General features: G+C 40.9%; 1 protein-coding gene across 1 annotated transcript in view; it reads left to right on the top strand.

Annotated features, from left to right (window-relative positions):
* Positions 1-9,959: 9,959 nt before the first annotated feature.
* Positions 9,960-21,274, top strand: part of MRPS9 (mitochondrial ribosomal protein S9) — a 30,474-nt gene continuing 19,159 nt past the window's right edge. The window contains exons 1-2 of the mRNA XM_084306005.1: positions 9,960-10,095; positions 14,029-14,208. Coding sequence (XP_084162131.1) covers positions 10,009-10,095; positions 14,029-14,208 — 267 coding nt within the window. The 5' untranslated portion in view covers positions 9,960-10,008. The remainder of the gene's footprint in view (positions 10,096-14,028; positions 14,209-21,274) is intronic.

The following is a 21,274-nucleotide window of genomic DNA, read 5'->3' as shown; positions in this document are numbered from 1 at the left end:
ATAACAATGAAGCTACATATCATTTGCAGAAAATTTCAAACAGAAAGAAACAAAACAAATTTTGTTTCCCCAGGTCCTCATTTTTCCTGGTCCTCATTTGTGAGGCCAACTTCTTGTAGGCTACCAAAACATGTTCAAAAAGTGACCAGAGTGTAGAAATACTATCTCGTGTGTAGAAATACTTTACCAAATAATTCACCATTTCATTTCATACTCTCCATTGTATGTCTCGTTGGATGAAATGGCATTGTGACAAAGCACCTCACCAGAGAGTTTTCTTATTTCTAAGTATAGTACACATCTGTATTTCTTAAAACACTCCATCAGCTTGAGCAAGAGGTATCATTATCAGGTAAAGATGAAGAAATAGCCTTGACAGGATAGGAAGGAAAATGTCCATATCAAGACAAGAATAGCCCTATCAAAAAAAGCGATGAGAAAAGGATAGGTACAAACATGTAAGGAACATTTCTACCTGCTGTGTCTCTCAGCCCTCTATCCAGACATCAAGAGAAAGTACTTCTAATATAGAAGAAATAGCCAAATGCCTAACCATGAAAGAACTGTAAATACTATTCACAGGAGTAAAGTTACTCATTTGCTTGAGCATTTTCAGAATAAGATGTATTATGACAAATGCATCAAAAGGCCTTATCCAGTGCAAATCAGCACCTTGGCACGGAGTACATAAATAATGTTGCAACTGTTTGAGGGGTATGGAGGAAAGGTGGATCTTGGTTTGCTTGTTTATTTGTAGGTAGTTTTTGTTTGTTTGTTTGTTTGTTTGTTTCACTTTTGAGCATCAGTCATTTACAGCATTTGATTAATAAAATCACAGAAGATAAAGGATAAATCCTACTTCAGACTTCTTTCCTTGAGCTCTCCCCTAAGTGGCATCTGCACAGAGCCACGGAACTGCCTGAGGTCTGCTAGAGAAGTGATTTCTTGGAATCAGCATTACGTCTGGGACAGAAAGCATCTCAGGCTCCTTCTTCAGCTCACCCTTTTCCACTTAGGGAAATGTTTTTTATAGCAAATGTTAGAATTGAAAAAAATTTCCTGTGAAGAGTGACAACGCTACTAGTTTTTCAGGAAAGCACCTGTAAAATCAAAAGTAACCTTCCTTATCATTCTACTGTTTAGTCATTACACAAGTGGTGACTTCTGCCTCTAGTGAGACTGATGTCCTGCTCTTAATGGCTTCTGGTCCCAAGACTGCTAAACACTGCAGGGAAAGTAGTCATTGTTAGTTCTCCTATTGTAGCAGAACATAAATCTTAAGAAAATGAACATATAAAAGCCATTTAGACGGGATCTGATCAGTGTCATAACTGCCATAGGCAAATCAGATTAATAAGGTCAAGCCAGTCTGTGGGCAGGATCAGTAAGGTATGGAGCTGTCCCTGAAGTATGTGTAAGAGTGAAATGCCAAATGATGTGATCTTTTGTGGTCAAGTTAGGCTTGCCTTTAAATTCTGATTCAGTGCTAGATTTATAGGAATGTAGAAGAATGTGTGCTGATAGCAGAGTCCCACAGAAATACAAAACAAAAGCAAAGAAAAATATCTGTCCCATTGATCCCAGAAAAGAGTTTCATGTAGTTGACTTCCCTTCCCTTTATTTTCAGTGCTTAAAATTATTATTATTATTTTTAATTTTGAATAGCATCATATTTTCCTTGAAAACTCCACTCTAGATTTTTTTTCTGAAGATTCCTTGCGTAAGGAGTTTATGCTTCTTTACACATTTGATCAGAACCCCAACAGAAACTCTTGATGAAACTCCTCTTTATTTTGTTATTTTTAGTCTAACCAGAAGAGTGGAAAAACAGTGATCACAGCCCGCTTAGTAGGGGACAGTGGAGTCCTCTCCCAGGAGATATTTAAGAAGCTTTTCCATGTTGCTTTGCTTTTATTTAAGTAAACTGAAATGGTTTAATGTGATTTCTTTTAACCATATTTTATACCTAAGTACAGTTTGACCTTTGCATGTAACTTTATAAATGACTGGGAAGACTTGGCCAAAGAGACAAAATGTCTGGCATCCTTTTGAATAAGCTGGAGCCTACTTACCTCTGCAAGGTTCAGGATAATTTGCTGCCAGCCAACCATGTTCGGCTAAGTTGTGACAGCACATTATAAATGACACATGACTTGTGCCATCAACATGCAGGTAAATTTGTCAGTCTGTGACACTGCTCACAGAAGTTGCAGAATCCTTTCTCTTTTCCCCCAAACCCTGAAAACTTTCCTCTGTTTTGCCTCCTGTTTTGAAAGAGAGCTACCATAATCTGAGAAATGCAGTTGCTTGCTGCAGATGTTCAGATTTAGGCTGACGTACAGTATTGGCTTCTCACATGTGAGGAGGTGATGATTCAGGCAGTTTCTACTGATACTTAGAATAATATCAATTATGAGTGTTATTTCATGAGTTAGCTCCAGACTGGATCATTTGCCCTCTTAAGCTGAAGGTGCCAAGCAAATTTAGTTGAAGAGGGCAGAGTAAGAGATGTCAAAACAGAGCCTGCTCTTCCATCTGCGAGTGACTTCCACCTCTGTGCCTGTACCCTGCATGAATTTCACCTCCAAAGAGACCAACAGAAGATTATTGTGGACTATACCCTTCTTTTGCTGCAGAAATAAATATGGGAAGCATCTTTTCCAGGTGTCCTTCTGGCTGGCTCTTCAAGTGCTGGCACCCAGAGGGCAGACTGTGTGTAGTGCCTCATTGCTGTAAGAACAGAGAAGCCAAAAAGAGCCAGCAGTTCCTTTATCAGAACATCTGGGGAGAACATCTGTATTGTGTTAGATACTTGCTTTTGCTGGACTCTCTATAGCCTTCAAATCATAAAATGAAGTACCTAAAAATATTATAGCAGGTATAAAAACATTATTTATTATCATATTTAGTTGTTTTATCATGAAAGAAAGCAAATGATCCCAAAGCTTTTATATAGATTCAATACAGACATATGAACTTTTTTTTTTTTTTTTTTTTTTTTTTTTTTCTGGAAAGAGTTCTACGGCAAAAAACTGGCCAGATTATTTTTGTTATTTGAATATAGTAGTCAGAAAGTAATATCAGTACTTGGTGCTTTTTTTCTTCTTCCCAAATCCAGATTCAATTTGTCATTCTCCTTCCTTGTTATCTCTGTGAAAGATGCTTCATATGTATTTCTTTAGACTTTCAGTGGAAGCCCTGATGACTCAGAAGCTTCTGCTGCTATTGCTGTTTTAAAACCTGAAATCTTTAAGTGATACTTTCTTGGGCTTCATTACTTCACAGATTTGTCCAAAGCTTGTTAAAGTAATTGCAAAGCTTCATTTTCAGCTCTGATTTGGCCAGTACTTTGGTCATCATTCCCATTTTGAGAAGAAGAAGAGATTTAATTCCCCTGAATAACCATTTTGACCTCTGTTGAGCATCTCCAAGAAGCATGGAAAATGTTAGATGCAGTATTTGCCAGTTCCCAAGCTCCAAAATACTCCAAGGATAAAGAATGCACAGCTTTCTTCTCTGATACTCTCTTAAAAGGTGAGGCTTATGCCTTCTTCTTCTGGAGGAATGCAGAAGACCAATGCAATGCCCATCTACGCCATTTGAGGTGACACCTTTTCCTTCTGTAAAAGATAAAGCACTTCTGGAAAAGGCACCTTCTGGAAAAGCAACAACGATGACCCCTTGTTCTAAAGCCCAGTTCTACTGGAAGCTCCTGGCAGAGTACGTGAATACACCAGAAGGGCAGATTTGCCCTGCCTTGTTGTGCAGGTGGCATCTCCTCCCTCTAACACTGAGCTGCTGAAGGTGGCCCAGGGAACACTTGTGGTTTTTTTTGACTTGTCAGTTCCTGTTCAGCTTTCAGTGGGCAAATGCAGTCTCCTGCCAGATTATTTTGTGGCCAAGGTGACCACATTCTCAATAACCTGACCTCCTCCACAGGAGTAACTCGGTGCCTAGGGCTACAGTGCTCCATGGGGTAGATAGCACTTGGGCATCAACTGTCTGCTGCTCCGTGCCTGCACCCTGCATGGATTTCAGTCCAGTAGGAAAGATGTGAGACCACAGTAAGGAGAATCCCAGCCTTAAAGCCAAGATGGAGCTTGCAGCCTGACAAAGATATGTATGTATGGAGTCCCCAACCTCGAACAGCATCCGTAAACTGCACACAGACAAATTCCTTGCATCGTCCCAGGAGGGCATAATTTAAGAGGTATTTTCTGGTTATCTTGTGAGGTAGGCAGGACTTAACAGTGTCTGCTCCCTATCTGTAAGTGAATCTTGGGAAGCATATACAATTTGAGAAATCACTGCTTTCTTCCATTTATTCTGAATATATGTACGTCTCCAGTACTTAGAAAAATCAATAATGGAAAGTTTATAAATCTGAGAAGGTTCAGTAATGGGAAGAGCAATAAATTTCCTCCTGTGTGATGAAGAGATAAAATTACAACTGCTCTGTCTACAGGCGAGGGAGATTATTTGTATTTCTGGTTCCATTTGGGGCTGTTCCAGCCAGCATCACTGCTCAGGGAAGATTACTCTAAAATCAGCACCGATGTGACTCAATCAAGGTCACTTGGTTGCTGGGCCAGCGCTAAGGCCTCCTTTATTTAGCTGTATAGATGCAGCTTATGGGTCTAATGTCAGCTCTGACTCCGAGCTGCTTCTAGGATCAGTAGTGACATTAGTCTAATTATACAGGGATAAGAAGTCTGATGTGAAACCAAGTCGAAAGCATAGCTCTGAGTGATTCTATTATTGAAATACTGAATCAGCAATAGCAACAGTGATAAACATATGGAGGCAAAGCGTATGGTAGACAAATGACAAAGACACGTTACATAGTCTAAAAGCACTTGCCAACTAAAAATAGGCCCAGACACTGCATTTGGATCTCTTTGGGCTGACTCTGGCATCCATGTGGAATAAAACTGTCTTCAGATGCCTCCAAATTACATCCATACAAGATCTCTTTCCTTCTGAGAACTGTTTGTAAATTCAATGGGGGTTACTCGAGCACATAAATTATGGTAGAGCTGGAACATAACGCTACGGAAAAGAACACTCCCCAAAAAGCTTCGCAGTGCTCAAAGATACACATCAGCTGTGTGTGTGTGTGTGTGTGTGTGAGTGGTGTGTGGAGGGAAAATAAAAAGAACACCAGTGCTTGTACTGTGAAGAAAAGATGAAACAGATGTGGGGCTGTGATCCAAAGTGCACTGAAATCAGTGGGATTTGGGTACCACCTTCCTCCAGGAAGAAGGAAAGCTGTCTGACGGAGAAACCAGAGGGCACTGCTTCACAAGCACAGATCCCTGGTGGTGTCACCTCTCCTGTTTTTGTGCTCACTCCAAACCCCTCTCACAATAACATGAAATATGATCCATCTGCACTCAGTGTTTTCACGTAAATTTGTTTTATTTTTACATTCAATAAATACCGTTGGAATAATGATTCTTGAAGCCTCTCTCACAACAGACTTGATTGACAGCCCCCTAAGTGCTGTGCCTTTTATAGCATAACATAATTGACAACCCTTAGGTAGCTAGCATATGCAGTCTACAAAGTGGAGTGTGCTCAGTCCACATTTGAAGAAATCTAGGTACAATGAAATAGCTGTTCTTATTATTCATTTTTTAAAAGTAAAATTAATGTGTTTGCATTTAAGAAAGCATGACTTCTGGATATATCAGCCTCAAGCCTTTCAATAGTGATGAAAAAAATCAATGCAAAACAATTTCAATGTCAAAAAACACACACGTGCCATAAAATATTGAGAAATTACTTAACTGGAACAGAGTTAAAATACCGCTGAATTATTTGCATTTTTAACACGCGTTTTGTTTTTTTTTCAAACACATACCAATCAGCTTCTGAAATACAAAGTTTTTGGTTGAGCCACCCTTCTCCAGTGCTTTCCCTAGCCAAAACCTCAAGCTGTTGTTGAATTTCAGTTGACTGGACCTGGGTTTTCCTGAACTTCTCTGGCTTTAAAGAGAAATCAGAAGCTGCCCCTGGCTAAGATCTGAGGAATATTCTCCACATGCGGATGCTCTGTCTCTGCCACCCAGCTTCTTGGTCCCTGGACGAGCACTGGTGTTTGGTGTCTGTTCTGGCACAGGTGTCACTTCAGCCAAAATGCTCACAGATTAAGGAGGAAAAGCACAGGTGAAAGAGAAGAGAAAATAGTTTCTAGGAAAAACTTCAGAAATCAAAAGCAAATCTATTATTTCATTTCTGAAGTAGCGAAGAAGTGCAGAAGTGAAAACACTACAAAATTCAGACATCTCTTCAGAAGTGGATTTAAATTATAATATCCTGAGAAGTCTTAATGCTCCTAGAAAAATTTCTTTGGTCTTCTGATTCATCGAGTCCCACTGTCTGTGCTGCATATTAGCTCTTTCGATTGTGTGACAGCAGATCCTGCTACATCATCCATGAAGACCTGCCCTCTTCTCCTGCATACATTTTTTGTGTGTCTAAGCCTTTGGCTCATTGCAGGTCTGGAGACTGTATCAGGGAAATATCCCAGTATATTTTCCTCATCTTTCTACTCTTCCATCTACCATTGACCACAGCTAGAGTGATGCTCAATGACCTGAGGTCTGACCCAGTACTGCCATCCTTGCTGTCTTCTGTCTGCATCTGTGGGGCAGGGAGCTGAAACTTGGTGTGCTTTTTTGCCCTGATTTTTACCATGCTTGTCACTATCACATGGATACGTGTTTCTCAAGCAGGTGGTATTCACATTATCCATACCGGTAACCTGTACGCAGGCTAGCTACAAACCTCATCTCTGATTACAAAAGGATGCCCTGAATCTCACTGCAGGACTGTGTGAGTGTGGGCTGGTAATGTAAGCAATCAGCAAATTTGGACTGAAGCACAGCCTCAGGTCTGCACTCCAGAATTTGCATACACTACAGATGTGCCCCTCAGGCTGTCCCCTGACCCACGTACATGCTACGCTCAGCCTGGTTTCCTTATTTTGTATTCAGTGATTTTTCACTTCAGAAATCTCAAGCCTTGCACAGAACTGCCAGTTTTCTGAGTCTCAGGCTGTCCCTGAAAGACAGACTCCAAAGCTTTTGTTATCCCCAATTATATCCTAACCCTCATTATCTAGTCTCCAAACAAGAGCAGGTAATGCGTTGCAAACAGCAGTTCCCAGTTGTGTGATTGTGTAGAGCACAATTAACAAGTTGATGCCAGTATATGGGTAATAAGGGTCACATTTGAACAAGTTCCCAGAGTCGAGCATTGCCCAGCTGGGCTCAAAAGGACATTCCTGCCACACATAAGACTGAAGATCTACAAGGGCTTAGCAAAGCATCAGGACAGTTTGCACGGATTAGGTATAGCATATACAATCTGTCAACTAAATACAGAGATAGAAAAAGAAGCCCTTTGGAATTAGTCTTGGGTAAGTAGATTAAACATGGTTTTCTTGCATTTTTCCTTAACTCTGTCTTAATAAACTTTTGACAGAGGGACGGTGATGCGGGAGCTGAGCATGTAAATAACTTCCACTGATTTTTATCTTAATTTGGCTTGTGCTAAAATGTGATTTGGGGCTGGTAAATGCAGAGTCGTGTCATCTGAGCAGAAGTGGGAATCCTTCCAGCAGAAGGAATCCCACCGGAATACATGAACCGTGCCCACCACAAAAGCCATTTCCTTCAAAGCATCCCAAGAAGTAACTACACTCATTTGCATTTGGCTGCATGATCAGTCTAGAAACTGGTGATAACCCAGGCATCTCTGGAGAAATGTCTTCCAGGGAGACAAGCAAGTCCTTGGCAGTAGCAGGATGGTTGGAAAAGTACCTGAATCAAAGGATTTCAAAACAATTTGTGCAAAAGTTTTCTATCTTGAAGGGATAGCAATTAATTTGTAAGAACTGACCACTCTGAAAATCCACAAGAGGCACAACATGGTCCTTTTCACTAAATACTGGACTCCACGTATACCGAGTTCTTCATTCACGCGAATGATTTTACAACCTCAGACTAAAACCATGGATGGTATATAGACTCCCACGTCCTTGAAAACATGCTGGACTGCAGTAGCATTTGGCTTTATTTCACAGTGGGCACAGGAGTAAATGGGCTTAAGGAGTGTAGGGAGTTGGATTGACATCAACCAGCTTCAGAGTGCAAGCAGCCAATATTGCATAGGCAGCCCTGCTCCTCGGATTTAATTGACAATTAATTGTATGTGGAGAATGAAAGCAGCTCACTCCAGCGGCGCTTTGCTTCTAGACAGCTGGCAGCGGTGAGAGGTGACGCTTGTTTGGCACGGTGAGGACTGAGGAACTCCTCCATGCTGAGCAAAGCCAAGCAAGGGGGCAACAGGTGGCAGATGAGACTCGCTGTGGACCTTCAAGAGGCTGAAGCACCTTTGGCTTTCTCTACCTTTCAGCTCTGCTGGCCTCTCCACGAGCACATCAGTAGGACCGTGACCCTAACCCGACCCACTTTTGTTCTCTTTTGGAGAAACAGCTGCTAAACAGGTACAATCCCTACACACCATGTGAATGAAAGCAATCTGCTGTTCCCAGGGTTTGGTCAGGTGTGTGCAAAACAGAGACGTTTCATCGTTTGCCTTTGGCACAGGATTCATAGCAGTCACTTATATATATCCGCATCAATAAAAACACTGATGGTTTCATTTTCACTGTTGGTAACCTTAGGAATAAATACCTATCCAGCCGGCTTCTCCTTGACCTCCCCGCGTGGGTGATTGCCCTTGCCCATTGCCAGTTTTCTTACACCCCCTTTTAAATCCCAGGAAGGAAATCTTACTTACTATTGAATGGGAGGAAGCAAAGGCCACCAGAGAAAAGGTGAAAACAAAAGCAAACCTGGAAAAGCTGAGATTGGCTTCCATTGTCCTCTCATATAACAAGTGCTTCTAGAGAGAAGGCCCCCAAAAGTCTAGAGTATATATACATATATTTTGAATTAAAAAATTATTTTTTTTCCACTTTTCCTGTGGCACAAAACACTATTGACAAAATCCAATCACCTCTAGGGGTACATATACGCCATAAAACTTGGGGAAATAATGAACACCCTCTGAAGCCCTTGAGGTTCAGCATCCAGACTAATGCCACCTTGGAAGGTGACAGCATTCATCCCAAAACCCCAATCAGCAAGACAACTACACTACCTCTAAAAAAAAGGCATTTTTTTACTTTGAGAAAAACTAAAGGTGAGGATGAAATAAAACTTCTTGTTACAGCTGCCAAGAGCAGCGGGGTCACACCAGACTCACTGCAACTTCTGGGTGAAACAGGTCTGGAGGCTTAAAAACAGAAAAACAAACAAATGAACAAAAAAACACTTTTTATTTGAAGAGCAGTTCCACCTGTTTTAATGATGTATGTTGTAATTGTACCATGTATTGGCTTTAGCTTGTTAATCACCACGTCGTAGAAGATTTTGAGTTGGAAGGGACCCCCAAGGACCATCAAGTCCAACTCCTGGCTCCCCATGGGACCCCTAAAAATCAAACCATGTGTCTGAGAGTGTTGTGTAAGTGCTTTTTGAACTCCCTCAGGCTCGGTGCTGTGCCCACTGCCCTGGGCAGCCTGTCCCGGTGCCCGACCCCCCTCTGGGTGCAGACCCTTTCCCTAACCCCCAGCCTGACCCTCCCCTGTCCCAGCTCCATGCCGTCCCCTCGGGTCCTGTCGCTGTCCCCAGAGAGCAGAGCTCAGCGCCTGCCCCTCCGCTCCCCTCGTGAGGGAGCTGCAGGCCGCCATGAGGCCTCCCCTCAGGCTGCTCTGCTCGGGGCTGAGCAAACCAAGGCGCCTCATCCACCCCTCCGACACCTCCATTTCTCCCCCCGCCCCAACGCCCTGCCCGTGCCCGGCGCAGGGCAGCGCCATCCCCGCCCGCCCTCATGGCGGCGCAGCGCGCAGGCGCGGCCGCGGCCCTGCCCGCCAATCGTCGGCACCGGGGCCTTCCCCGGGCCGTACCGCGCCGCGCCGAGCCGGGAGCTGCGGTGATGGCGGCGGCCATCAGGCGCCTGCTGCGGGCGGGCGGCCGGCGGGGCGCCGCGCTGGTGGCAAAAGCGGGCGGGCCGGGATCGCAGGTGAGAGCCGGGCTGGGCCCTTCCCGGGGATGCACGGGGGTTGGCCGCGGGATTTGAGAGGTGCCGGCGCTCAGGGGGTCGCGGTGTGATTAAAAATCTGGGCTGCCGTGGGTGCAGGGGCGGGCTGGGAGCCGTGGGGTCGCGGCGGAGCCGGCGGAGGTGAAGGGAAGGGGAAGGGGGCGCGGGGGGAGGGATTTGAGCGGCCGTGAGGTCTGCGCGGGGGTGGGTGCTGACCGCTTATAGGAGCGCCAAAAGCAACTTGCAGAACAGTAAACTGTTTCCCCAACTATAATAGCAAGAAGTTGTTATATCTATATAAAACAGTATAATAATAATAATATATATGTGTGTGTTTTTATGTTTTTTAATTTTTAAGCTTGTCATGTTGAGAGTGGAAGTGGCAGGGTCACTGTAATTCCATTCCCCTTACCTCTTACTGGACAATAGGTGTAGTCTATTCTTCTAATAAGCAAAGCGTGGATACTTAGTACAATTTATAAAGAGAAAATGATCTAGCTTGGTCACTGTCTACTGCTTCTGTTGTGATTGTATAACTCTCTTCTCAAAAAAAAACATTTGGGGTACCTTATATGCTATTTGCGTTTGATTGGGACCAGTGCTCCATGTGAACCACTATATCTGTATCAATATTAGGAAGATGATACCACCTTTCTCTGCTGACAGTGAACACAAAACCAAAACAAGTGACCTCTGTGTGCTGCATGGCTTTGGGAAAGGAGGTGGTTGAAATCTGCTGGCCTACAGCGTGGAAGCAGCTTGAAAATGGTGCAGGTGCAAACATGCCTCGTAAATGGGATATCTCCTTTCACCTCCGTAGCTATGCCACATGGTAAAATAGAGTTTTCTCTTGAAAGTTTTCTCTTTTGTCTCTGCTTACCCTTTTCTTCCCTTGCAAAAGCGTAGGAAGCTTGATTCCTCTATTGGTGATATGCATTGGTTTTCCACCTGTATGCCAGTGAAGCAAAATTCATGGGACAACAGTAAGCAAACAGGTCCTTGCTCCTTCTCATCTTGTAATTAGTAGGCCAGTGAACTTGAAGCTGCCTGAAAACAGCTGTTTTTTTTTTTTTTCTGAGGCAACTTTTACAGAAACCGATTTTCTATAAACTGACTGTCTCCGTGGAAAATAAGGATTTGTTTTAATCCTGTTTTAATGCTAGGTTGTTTGGGGAGGGATTGGTCGGGAAGGGTTAACACTCAGGAGCTGGGTCCAGAAGAGAAGGCTTTGCCTTCTCCCTCTCCTGGTGGAACAGCCTGTTATTTCAGGGGTGCTGTTAATGGCCATCACTACTTCTGAAATGGTGAGGCTGTTGTCTGCAGTAATGCTTCATGAAATGTGTAATAAAGTAAATGCAGACCTCTGTGGTTTACCCTGGAAAGCCGAGGAGCGGGCTTTCTTGTTTGACTGAAATGCCAGAAGCATTCGGCTCTGCTTTGCAGTTCTCGCCTGTACCACCCATGAAATAGGCCTCTTATCCCCGAAGAGGTACCCAATACAATAGATATTAATTTGCATAAGAGGCTGTTTTCTAATTATGAACAGTTTGTGTGTCCGGGGACTTTTGATTAGTGACGAATTGAAACCAGGGAAGAATGTGAATAGCTTGAGGGAAGGAGGACAAAAATGAGAAAATTACAATAGAAATTGACAGGAATAAGATGAAAGCAGTCTTTCTAAAGTATCCTGTTTAAAGCATAGCAGCCAGAAAGCAATTTTGGGCCAAGTAATAAGGAATCATATGTTCATTGACAAGAATTACAAATAATTAGTTACTATTAAGACAAGCAGGACAGAAGATGAATTCTTTCCTGAGGAGTGACTGCGAGAAAAATAGGGAATATGTAGATACCTTCCTGCTTTCTAAGGAAGTAATAAGAACATTGCCAGTAGAAATGGTGCAAATTTAAAATTGTGGTGTGTGTTTGTTTGTTTTGTTTTAATTCTCTGTGTAAATATAATCTTACAGAAAACATAAATTAAAAAGAAAAAAAAAAAAGGGCAAACGAGGACTACCATTGCACTTGATTCTTATAAGCCACGGAGAACACAAAGCAACAGCAGGATCTTCAGCACTGAGTTCTTTCTTGGGGCTATTTTTAAGCCTTTTGTGGCAAATGAACATCTGTGTGTTCATGTCTTTGTGGTTGCATCCAGACCTGAAGATTGCTGCTGTGTTTGTATTAGTTATAGGAGGACTGTAAGTATTTCGAGCTATTTGTATTAGCTTAACTAAGAGAGGCCAAGTCAAAACAGTGATTGTGATCTGCAGAGGACTATTTCTGTGACTCTCGGGGTGTTTAGTTGTTTCAAATGCTAGGGTTTATTCTGTCCCTCATGATAAGAGATCTCATTACTCTAAGTGTGGGGATTTTAATAATTGGCCAAAGGTACACTGAAGCTACAACTCCAGGAGAAGCAGAGACAATTTAATAATTCTCTGGAAGAAGTAAAGAGAGGACTTAGCTTCTTCCTTCTCCCTGTTTCAGCTGCATTCCCCGTCGGCTTTGGCACTTCTCAGAGCCTTCTCTGAATTGCTTTTGCTGGCTCAGCAGAGAGCTCCCTGCTCTTGGGGAGGACACAGGAATTAGTGTTCTGCCAAGGCCAGGCAGCTGAGCTGGCTTGAGGAAGAGTCTGAGTGCCAGAGCGAGCAGTAAGTAGTAGGTAATGGGACAGGGGGAGGGCAGTGCGAGGTCTGGTGAGCTGTGAGATGCTCTGCCATCTGAAACTGCTCATCTGAGCAGTGACATGCTGAAGAGGTTCAAGATAAATGGTGTAGGGTGCTCTTTGGTGAACAACAGTTGGCATTTTTCTGATTCAGAAGGGATTCTTCTTCCATCTTTGCATTTCTCTACTCTGTGTCCTTTTTTCTGGTGATTACCTACCACCCTCTCACCCCAGAAGGCCATGCAGATAATCAGTTCTCTCTGGTCAGTTTGTGGAATAATTAAGCTGCAGAAGACTTTGATAACGCTAGTGTTGGAGAGGCAAAATAGTGCATGCTATTGGCACTACGCTGAAATTGGGACACTGCAGCCCTGATACTGAAGTTCCTGATCCTCTGCTAGAGGTCTTGATTGAAATTAGTCATCCTTTGGTAAAAGAAAAGAAAAATTTGCCTCCCACAAACATCAAAAGGTAAGTGTCCCCTGACTTATGACTTCTGAGCTGGAACCCTGCTCAGCAGTGGATACTGATGAGAATTACCCTGCTTCATTTTCCAATCATTCTACCTGAGACAATGAAATAGCTGAAGAAATGTTCTGGCACTGAGAAAGCAGGGGGGCTTCATAGCCTTTCCAGAGCCTTCAGCAGTGGTTGTCCGCTGTGCCGTGGGACATGGGGCACCCACGTGCTTCCAAAAGCCACAAGAGAGCTGCCCTTCTTTTCATACTTCACTATAGGGTGCCTTTAGGTGAATGCAAAACCTCCTTGTGTGCTGTTCTTTATTATTATTATTTTATTTTTATTGTTCTTTTTTTTAAGACTGCATCTGTTGATCAGTTCTGTGTCTTGCTTTTGCTGGATGTTCCTAACATGGGATATTACTTTTTTTTAATCAGAAAAATCCTGCTAAATAAATAAAAATAAATAAAAAAAAAAAAAAAGAAAAACTTAAAAGGCAGGTGCAATACAAATATGTTCAATAAGAAGAAAAGCAATTGCCAAGATTAATGTTAATGTGCAGAAATGTTCACCTTCTAGAATGTGTTTATCTGTTTACGGGCATTAAACAATTGGAAGAAAGTGGTTTTGTGAGTATACCTGCCTTTTCTAACTTACTACAGTAATATGTTCAATCCTGTTATAGGTATGCATGGCTTGTTTTACTATTCATTTTATGTAGAGCTCACTGTGCCAAAAATACAAAATAAATCTCTCATTTTTGTTTTGTTTTGTTTTGTTTTTGTTAGACGTTGAGGCTAATCTATACCACTACAGCAGCGTGGAAGAAAAATGTAGCAGCCTCAGGACCTGAAAAGTACACAGAGGCATTTATTAAAAAACAGATTGAAGAGTTCAACCTAGGAAAGAGACATTTAGCCAACATGATGGGAGAAGATCCCGAAACTTTTACCCAAGAGGATATTGATGTAAGTACAGTTGCTCTGTTGGAGAAGTAATTTACTGTAGAGTTTCAGATATTGAAAGCACTTTACTTCAGCATGAGCCCCTCAGCTCTCTGTGAATTTTAATCAAACTGTCAGAATAAGAAAGACTACTACTATACATTGCAAACATTGCAACTGTGACTGTGAATAGAGATTCTACTCCTGCTACCAAGTGAGGTCAGGCATCACAGTATAGAGCTATATACCATATCTTGCTAAAGCACAGTAGGTTCTTTTTAAAAGTACTAATGGATAATCCCCTTGATCTGAGGTTGTAAGAGGCACTGTGAAGGTTTATGTAGCACTTTGAAACGTTTACCCACAATTTGACCTGCTGTGTGTATTTAGGTTGGGTTTTCTTGTATGATACTGTGGTTGCTGGTAATGCAAATTAAATTTTATAGGATGTTTTACAACTAACACTCTGGCTTAGCTTAGGGATTTTAACGTAGACCTGCATTTAAGCTCATATCAGTACCTCAAAACATACTATTTTATTGCCATTCCCTCTGACAACTGACAGGTGGGTGGCCTCCTCTTTCTGCGTATTACTTAGGCTCGTGTATAGATGTGCTTTCTCTTTAAATTTTTTCTTTTTTTAACGTCCAACTTGTGCTTCACTTCTGTCATTTCTTTTATCACACATGAGAGGCAGTGAGGAGAAATGTCATTTGGTGACATTCAGTCTTAGGTGAAGCTGCATGAAGTCTCGTAGCCGGAGCTTTTTCTGCGCAGCAGTGATACTATTACTCGAGCCATGGCAGCACAGTGTAGCAGTGGGTCCCCCAGGGTTGATGTTGTATGTGCCAAAAGAGGTGTACGTGGCTTAGTTTTTCCAGGGGATTGTTTTGCTAGCATGGTTTTGTCACCTCTCTGTGGCAAACTTGTGTCAGCGTAGCTGTGTCCACATAGGAGGTTGTGACAGCATGCTTATGCCAAAGAAGAACTACACCTGTAGGTGGTAATGCAGGATGATTTCAACCACATTTGACAGAGAGGCTTCAAAATGAATTTTTTAAACTTTTCTGAAAATAGATGGCGGAGTGAGAAGAGACGCAGTTAATGGCCTGCAGAGAAAAAGGCTGAAATGAGACTTGAGTCTTGTCAGGCATCACAAAATCCATAAGGGAAAGTTGACTTTGAGTCAGAAGTCCATAGGAAATCAAACTTCATGAGGACGAAGCTATGCACTGGTACTGTGGCTGCTTTCTTTCAGAATCACAGATATCACTTTGCTCTTCTAAAGACAAGTGGCATTGCAGACCCTTCCGGTCAACAGTGAAAGTATTCATTGAGCCATCTGGGTCAGCGATAAAAGCCTGCTTTACTCTGGCTTTACTTTTCTGCAGTTTTTAACAGACCATAGAATTTATTTTCCTTGCATTTTTCAGATGTTGTTTTTTTTTTTATTATTATTTTTTTTCCGCTACGTTTAATGACACATTACAAGAAAGTAACTAAAAAAGGCATGCATGCGCAGATTTGTCAGCAAAAAAAAAGCCCTCTCATTTTACTACAGATGCTGCTCCTGATAGTTTAGTTAGCTTGCCTGAAAGGTTAAAGGTAGGACAGTGCATTTACCTGCAGTCTGGATTCCTTCTCTTGATAGAGTCTACAGGGAAGGCTTACAGACAGCAAGACTGCAAGTGAAAGGTGACCATTTATAGTCAAGTAGTTGTTCTTTCTTTATGAATCCACAGCCCTATTATAATTTGCACAACATTAACTGAGCTTCATAATTAGTAAAAGCAGATTCATTCTGAAAATTAGCTTTAACACATGCAGTGCAGGTGATAAGTATGTGACCTCTTTGCTGGCTCTGTTTCTTAAAAGATGGAGAAGTGGAGCTAAAAGAGTAGTATTTTGTTTAGGGATACCAAGTATCTGCGGTGCATGTTTAATTTCTTCATATTCCATCAGGTGTTGGAAAATACTCAGTCTATAATAGTGTCTGCTATGCATAATTAAATTTCTGTTATAAAAATATAAAAGCTGCTTAAGCACTGGCAGGAGAATTATCAAGCTTTACATTTCAAACAGAAATAATTCTTTCTGATGAGTGCTTACATCGAGCATGTGAGCGCTCCATGTCTTCTACTGTTAATCAGTCTGTGCAGTGTATTTCCAAAGTAAGCATCACAGGATTCTGTCCTTCACTAGAGTTTTAGGTATAGTTTAATAGAAGCTAAACCTTGTAAAGTTCTAAACTGGAAAATAAGTTGACTTGTTAATCCTTCTCCTGGATGTTGTGGAAGCAGAATTGCCTCTTATCGATGCTTTTATTTGGGAATGAAAAGTTAAGCTGTGCGTTACAACTGTATTTCTGGAGGAGAAAAAAAAAATCCAGCAAATTGATATATAACTCTGCAGAAGTCTACCAATTGCTTTTTAATTGGTATTACAGACCTTGCTCTGAAGCTGAGATGTTTTATTCTCCTATGTGTGAATACGTGGTATGAAGTTTCTCTAATTGATTTGCTTTGCCCATTCCATTTGATGTATCATTTTTCACAATATTTCATAATTTGTGCTCATTTCTAATGAACAGAGTCGTTAGGACAGGCATGTCTAAGTACAACTGACAGCTAACATTAGGTGCCAGATGCAGTTTATAAAGCTATGTAGAACTGCAGAGAACAGTTTAAATAAATTAGCACCTGTACATTAGTCTCACTTGCTGGTAATTTATAAGCGAATCAGTAGAGATGACATTTAGGTAAGTCATTGATCAAGTTAACAGCTGCATACCCACTGCCCAGCTGGGATACCTAATTAATAGAGATTGCAGTCCTGACCCAGTGCTTTTTCCCAGTGGAGGCTGTAATCCTTTTATTTTTTGATTTAACTTTAACTTATGGTTGTAGTAAACAGCCCACCTTCATTTTCCACTGTCAGTCCTGAGATATTCTACTTTAAAGACCAGAAATCTAAGTAAGATTAATATAGGAAAAGCATCTTAATCTCTGTGACCTATTTATATGCCAGTATTTTTATTATTCATTTCCATGCAGTTGCTAAATGCTCTCTAAGATAGGAGGAGTTCATCATGAAGCCGTACTCTTCCCCATAAGTTAGCAAAACTTGAAAGCTGGAAATGTGTTAATTTTCTTTTGCTGTCTGCTGTATGACCTAATAGATTGTTGTCAAGCAGATGGGGAAAAAAAATCTAAAATACACATTTAGAAATAAATATCTTCACTTAATATATATTGTTGCAAAAGTACCAGTAAGGCAGCATTTTCAGCATGAAAATGTTATAAACGTGAGAAGCTTTGTTCCTTAGAGGGTATGGTTTCTTTCAATGAATTAAGACTTCTCTAATGAAAAATGGGTGATACTCGGTTGCTTTTAAAAATGGCTCAGAGCATCTGATTTCTAAGTAGCGTTCCAGTTTTAGCAACCCAGCCTGTTAGAAGTGAGTGAATATTAACATACGTGAAATGTCAGGAGCGTTACTCAGAACAAAATACGTTTCTGAACTTCCTCATGTCTGTAAGAACATGATGTCCAGCACTGTCCTTACCAGAAACACTGGGGTTTGCACTGTTTATTTAAATAGTTAGTTGAATCTAGAATACTTTTATAAAACTTCACTTTAGTGGAGACAAACTCCACATCAGTCCATTTGAACTGATGACTGCTATTTTTTTTTTCTTCTTTCGAATACTGTTCAGTCTTTTAAAAAGTTACAGTGAAAATAAAGAAACAAATATTTATTTCTTTCAAAAGCTTTTTGCTGTCTAAGCTCTGGACAAGATATCACCTTTTTAGTTTTGAAAATGTTTAATTAACATAATTTAATGTTAAAAGAAGTGTGTTTTGTTTTTGTTTTTTTTTTGCATTTAATGGCTGTAATTTTTTTCTCAAGTGATGGGGTTAAAATGCTGTCTTTCTGCTTTTCTATCCACATCAGAATTTATATTTAAAAAGGCGAGCTGGATTCTTGAGCCTTCTATGCCAAGGAAGATGCTGGTGCAAGACAGCCCACCTGGGGTGGAGTTTTTTTGAATATTTATTTTCTACAAAACATATTTTTTCAGTGGATGCTCCTTAGCTTATTTACACATGATTTGAGCAATGAAAATTAGAATGTTTTGTATTTGAGAAAAGCTCGGGAAGGCACTTGGGCAAGATGAATTTGCCCTGTCAAATCTCCCCAATTCATGGCGGGTAATTTAAGGATTGAAGTGCCTCAGTGTCCCTCCCCTACCCCAGTATGACTCGGTCAGCTCTGTTGGAATTAAGGTATCAAATTCCTCAAGGTATTTCTTAAAAAACAAACAAACAAACAAACAAAAAAAACGAAAGCAACCCTTCCTGACCCAGCTGAACCTCTCTCACTCAGAACTAAAGTCTGTTGAGCTTTGAGAAAAGCTTCCTGGCTTGTAGGTAGGAAGGGGAGCGAGGACGAGGAGTCAGCATGTGCAGCATCCACGATGAGGAGGGAAGCTGAGGGTGTGGCAGGTATGTTGGATTTGCACAACATGCCCCATGCAGCGCCGGGCAGTTTATTTAATGAATTGTTTTGCATGTAATTTGGTTGAAGGACTGCCAGATACAATTTTTGATAGGGATAGAAGCTTGTTCTCATTATGCCTACTGGCTCGAATTCAGACTTTCTAACTGGAAGGGAAATACTATGTGGTCCTTCAGCAGTGTAGCAATGTCTGAGATAAACCATCTTGATACTAATGTGTATTCGTTGTGATTTAGCATTTTAGCAGGTGTGATTACAAAGGGTTTTTTCCTTTTTTTTTTTTTTTTTTTTTTTCTGAATGGCTCAACAGAGTTTAAAAACAAGCACCTTCAAACACCTTCAAATCCTTAGAGGAAACTGGTACTTTTTTTTTTTTTTTTTTTTTTTTTTTTTTTGCAGCAACTCATAGCAAATGCAGACTGTACCCATTCCACCTTTTTTTCCAGCAGTTTACATAGTCATTTTGGAAACACCATGCTGTTACTATGTACATGGATTTTTAAGCATTTCTGTTGAAAATAATTATGGCTGTGCCTTTTCTAGAAAGCTGTGTTCTATTTTAGAAAACAATGGGAATAGTGGGGTTTAACAGATAGAACTGTGAAGGAGTAGCCCAGAATCTGTGGAGGTTAGAGGAGAATGGATGAATCTTGCCTACCTGAAATGATAGCCTAAGGAAAGCAGCTCTTGGTCAAATTCAGTAAAAACTGAGGGCACAGCTATTTAACACGAAGAAAGTCTTCTGAATAAAGGAGAGCAAGACTTTACTTGTAGTCTGTTGCATCCCAGGATAGTTCTGAACAGGTTATAAAGGCAAATACTCCCTGATAGAAATACTCCAAATAACTTTCCATAAGAAAGGAGAGGGCAGGAAGACTACTTATTTTCATTTTGGGAAAAACAAAAACCCCAACAGCATAAAAAAGAAACTTATAAAATAGGACTATTATTCTTTGGCTAGTTGATGTGTAGAGAGCTAAAAGTAGGTGTTAAGATTCCTTAATGCAGGGTTTGTTTATGATTTAGCATGAAGGACATGCGACTCAAGCAATATAAAATAAACTTCCAAGATGTAGCACATTTCAGATGGCAGACACTCTCCATTATAAATGGTAAACTGTAAATTTGGCATTTATTAAGGTGTCAGTAGCTGTTTTGATTGAGATTCCGGAGATGCTTGTATAACGTCTACCTCTTAAGTACACGCACAGTCAGTCTCAATATCCTGTAATAAATTCTTTTAATATATTATATAATGTGTTTGTTTAACATCATTTGGCTCACAGCGGATTTCTCTATTGTCATCATAATTAATCCCCATTTGTTCATAAATAGGTGTTCACCTACTGTGTGTATGCATAAAATGCCCATTGACTAACAAATGGGAATACAGTAGTCACTAAGAGAAACAAAATTACCATTTCATAAAATCAAGTTAAGCCTTTTGTTTGCTTCAGAATTCTCAAAATTTCTGTTCAGAATACCAGTAGGGGATTAATGAAAGTAATAGGTTAGGTCCTTTTACACTCCATGCATATTAAATCTGTTGAAGCACTGACAAACTACTCCATGTCCATGGAAAAAACGATCAGCAAATAATAGCCCTAAGGTTGCCTGACTAACAAAGAGGCATTCTTCTTAAGAGCAGATTTTTAATTGTGATTTTATTGTAATTCTACTTTTCCTTACTGTCTAGTGGAAATATAAGTGAGGCGACAGCCAGAGGGTTTTATTCAGTTATTCCATGTTATTGTACAAGCAAATGACTTCTATCTCAAGTTCTACTGCCTGCTGTCTGAAGTTGACCACAATCGCCAGAGCCATGCATCTGGGGGGTTTTGGTGGCTGTCTTTGTCTCTTCCGTTTCTGAAAACAAATGGAAATGAACAGCTCTCATATGTTAGTAATGTTTTATAATAAGTTTTCCCTGTTCAGAAATGTTCAGAGATGTTCAAAAGCTGCCTGGAGATGCTCCTGGGCAGCCTGCTCTGGGCTGCCCTGCTTGAGCAGGGGTTGGAGTAGGTTGCCTCCAGAAATCTCAACCCCCAACCATTCTGTAAATACAAATATAAACATTTATGTTTCAGTTGCACTGAAAAGGGACAGTAAAATGATGTTGAATGGAAACACATGCCATTGGGTTTAACCTTGTAAGCTGCTTTGCTTTGCATTTTGACAGAATGACTTTGAATTTTGTCATTCCTACTTTATTTGTTGGAGACAAATAATACAAAGTTTATGTATCACAGGAAACGCAGAATATTGGTTAAGTAAAAGAAAGTGATGCATCTGGTACATTGTACTCCGTACAAACAGTGGTAAATCATGGGTGTGTAATGTCATACTTGTTTCTAAATTGTTTTACCAAACCCTTAGGTATCGAGAAAGTGAGAGAATTAATGTTTTAAAAAAGAAAAATGGCATTTAGGAGTCTTGCTTTGCTGCGCTATTAGTTCAACTTCAGCAAAGATTGCAGTGATTCACAGTTGTTTCCAAATGCAGTGTTTAATGAAATGCTTATTTAGGGTATGTAAAGTATCTTCTAAAAGCAACGTTTGTTGTGGCAGTAGA

Source organism: Netta rufina (assembly GCF_964035555.1).
Source record: "Netta rufina genome assembly, chromosome: 1".
NCBI classification, from domain to species: domain Eukaryota; kingdom Metazoa; phylum Chordata; class Aves; order Anseriformes; family Anatidae; genus Netta; species Netta rufina.
The sequence above is the reverse complement of the archived record's forward strand: the minus strand, read 5'-3'. Positions and strand labels throughout refer to the sequence as shown.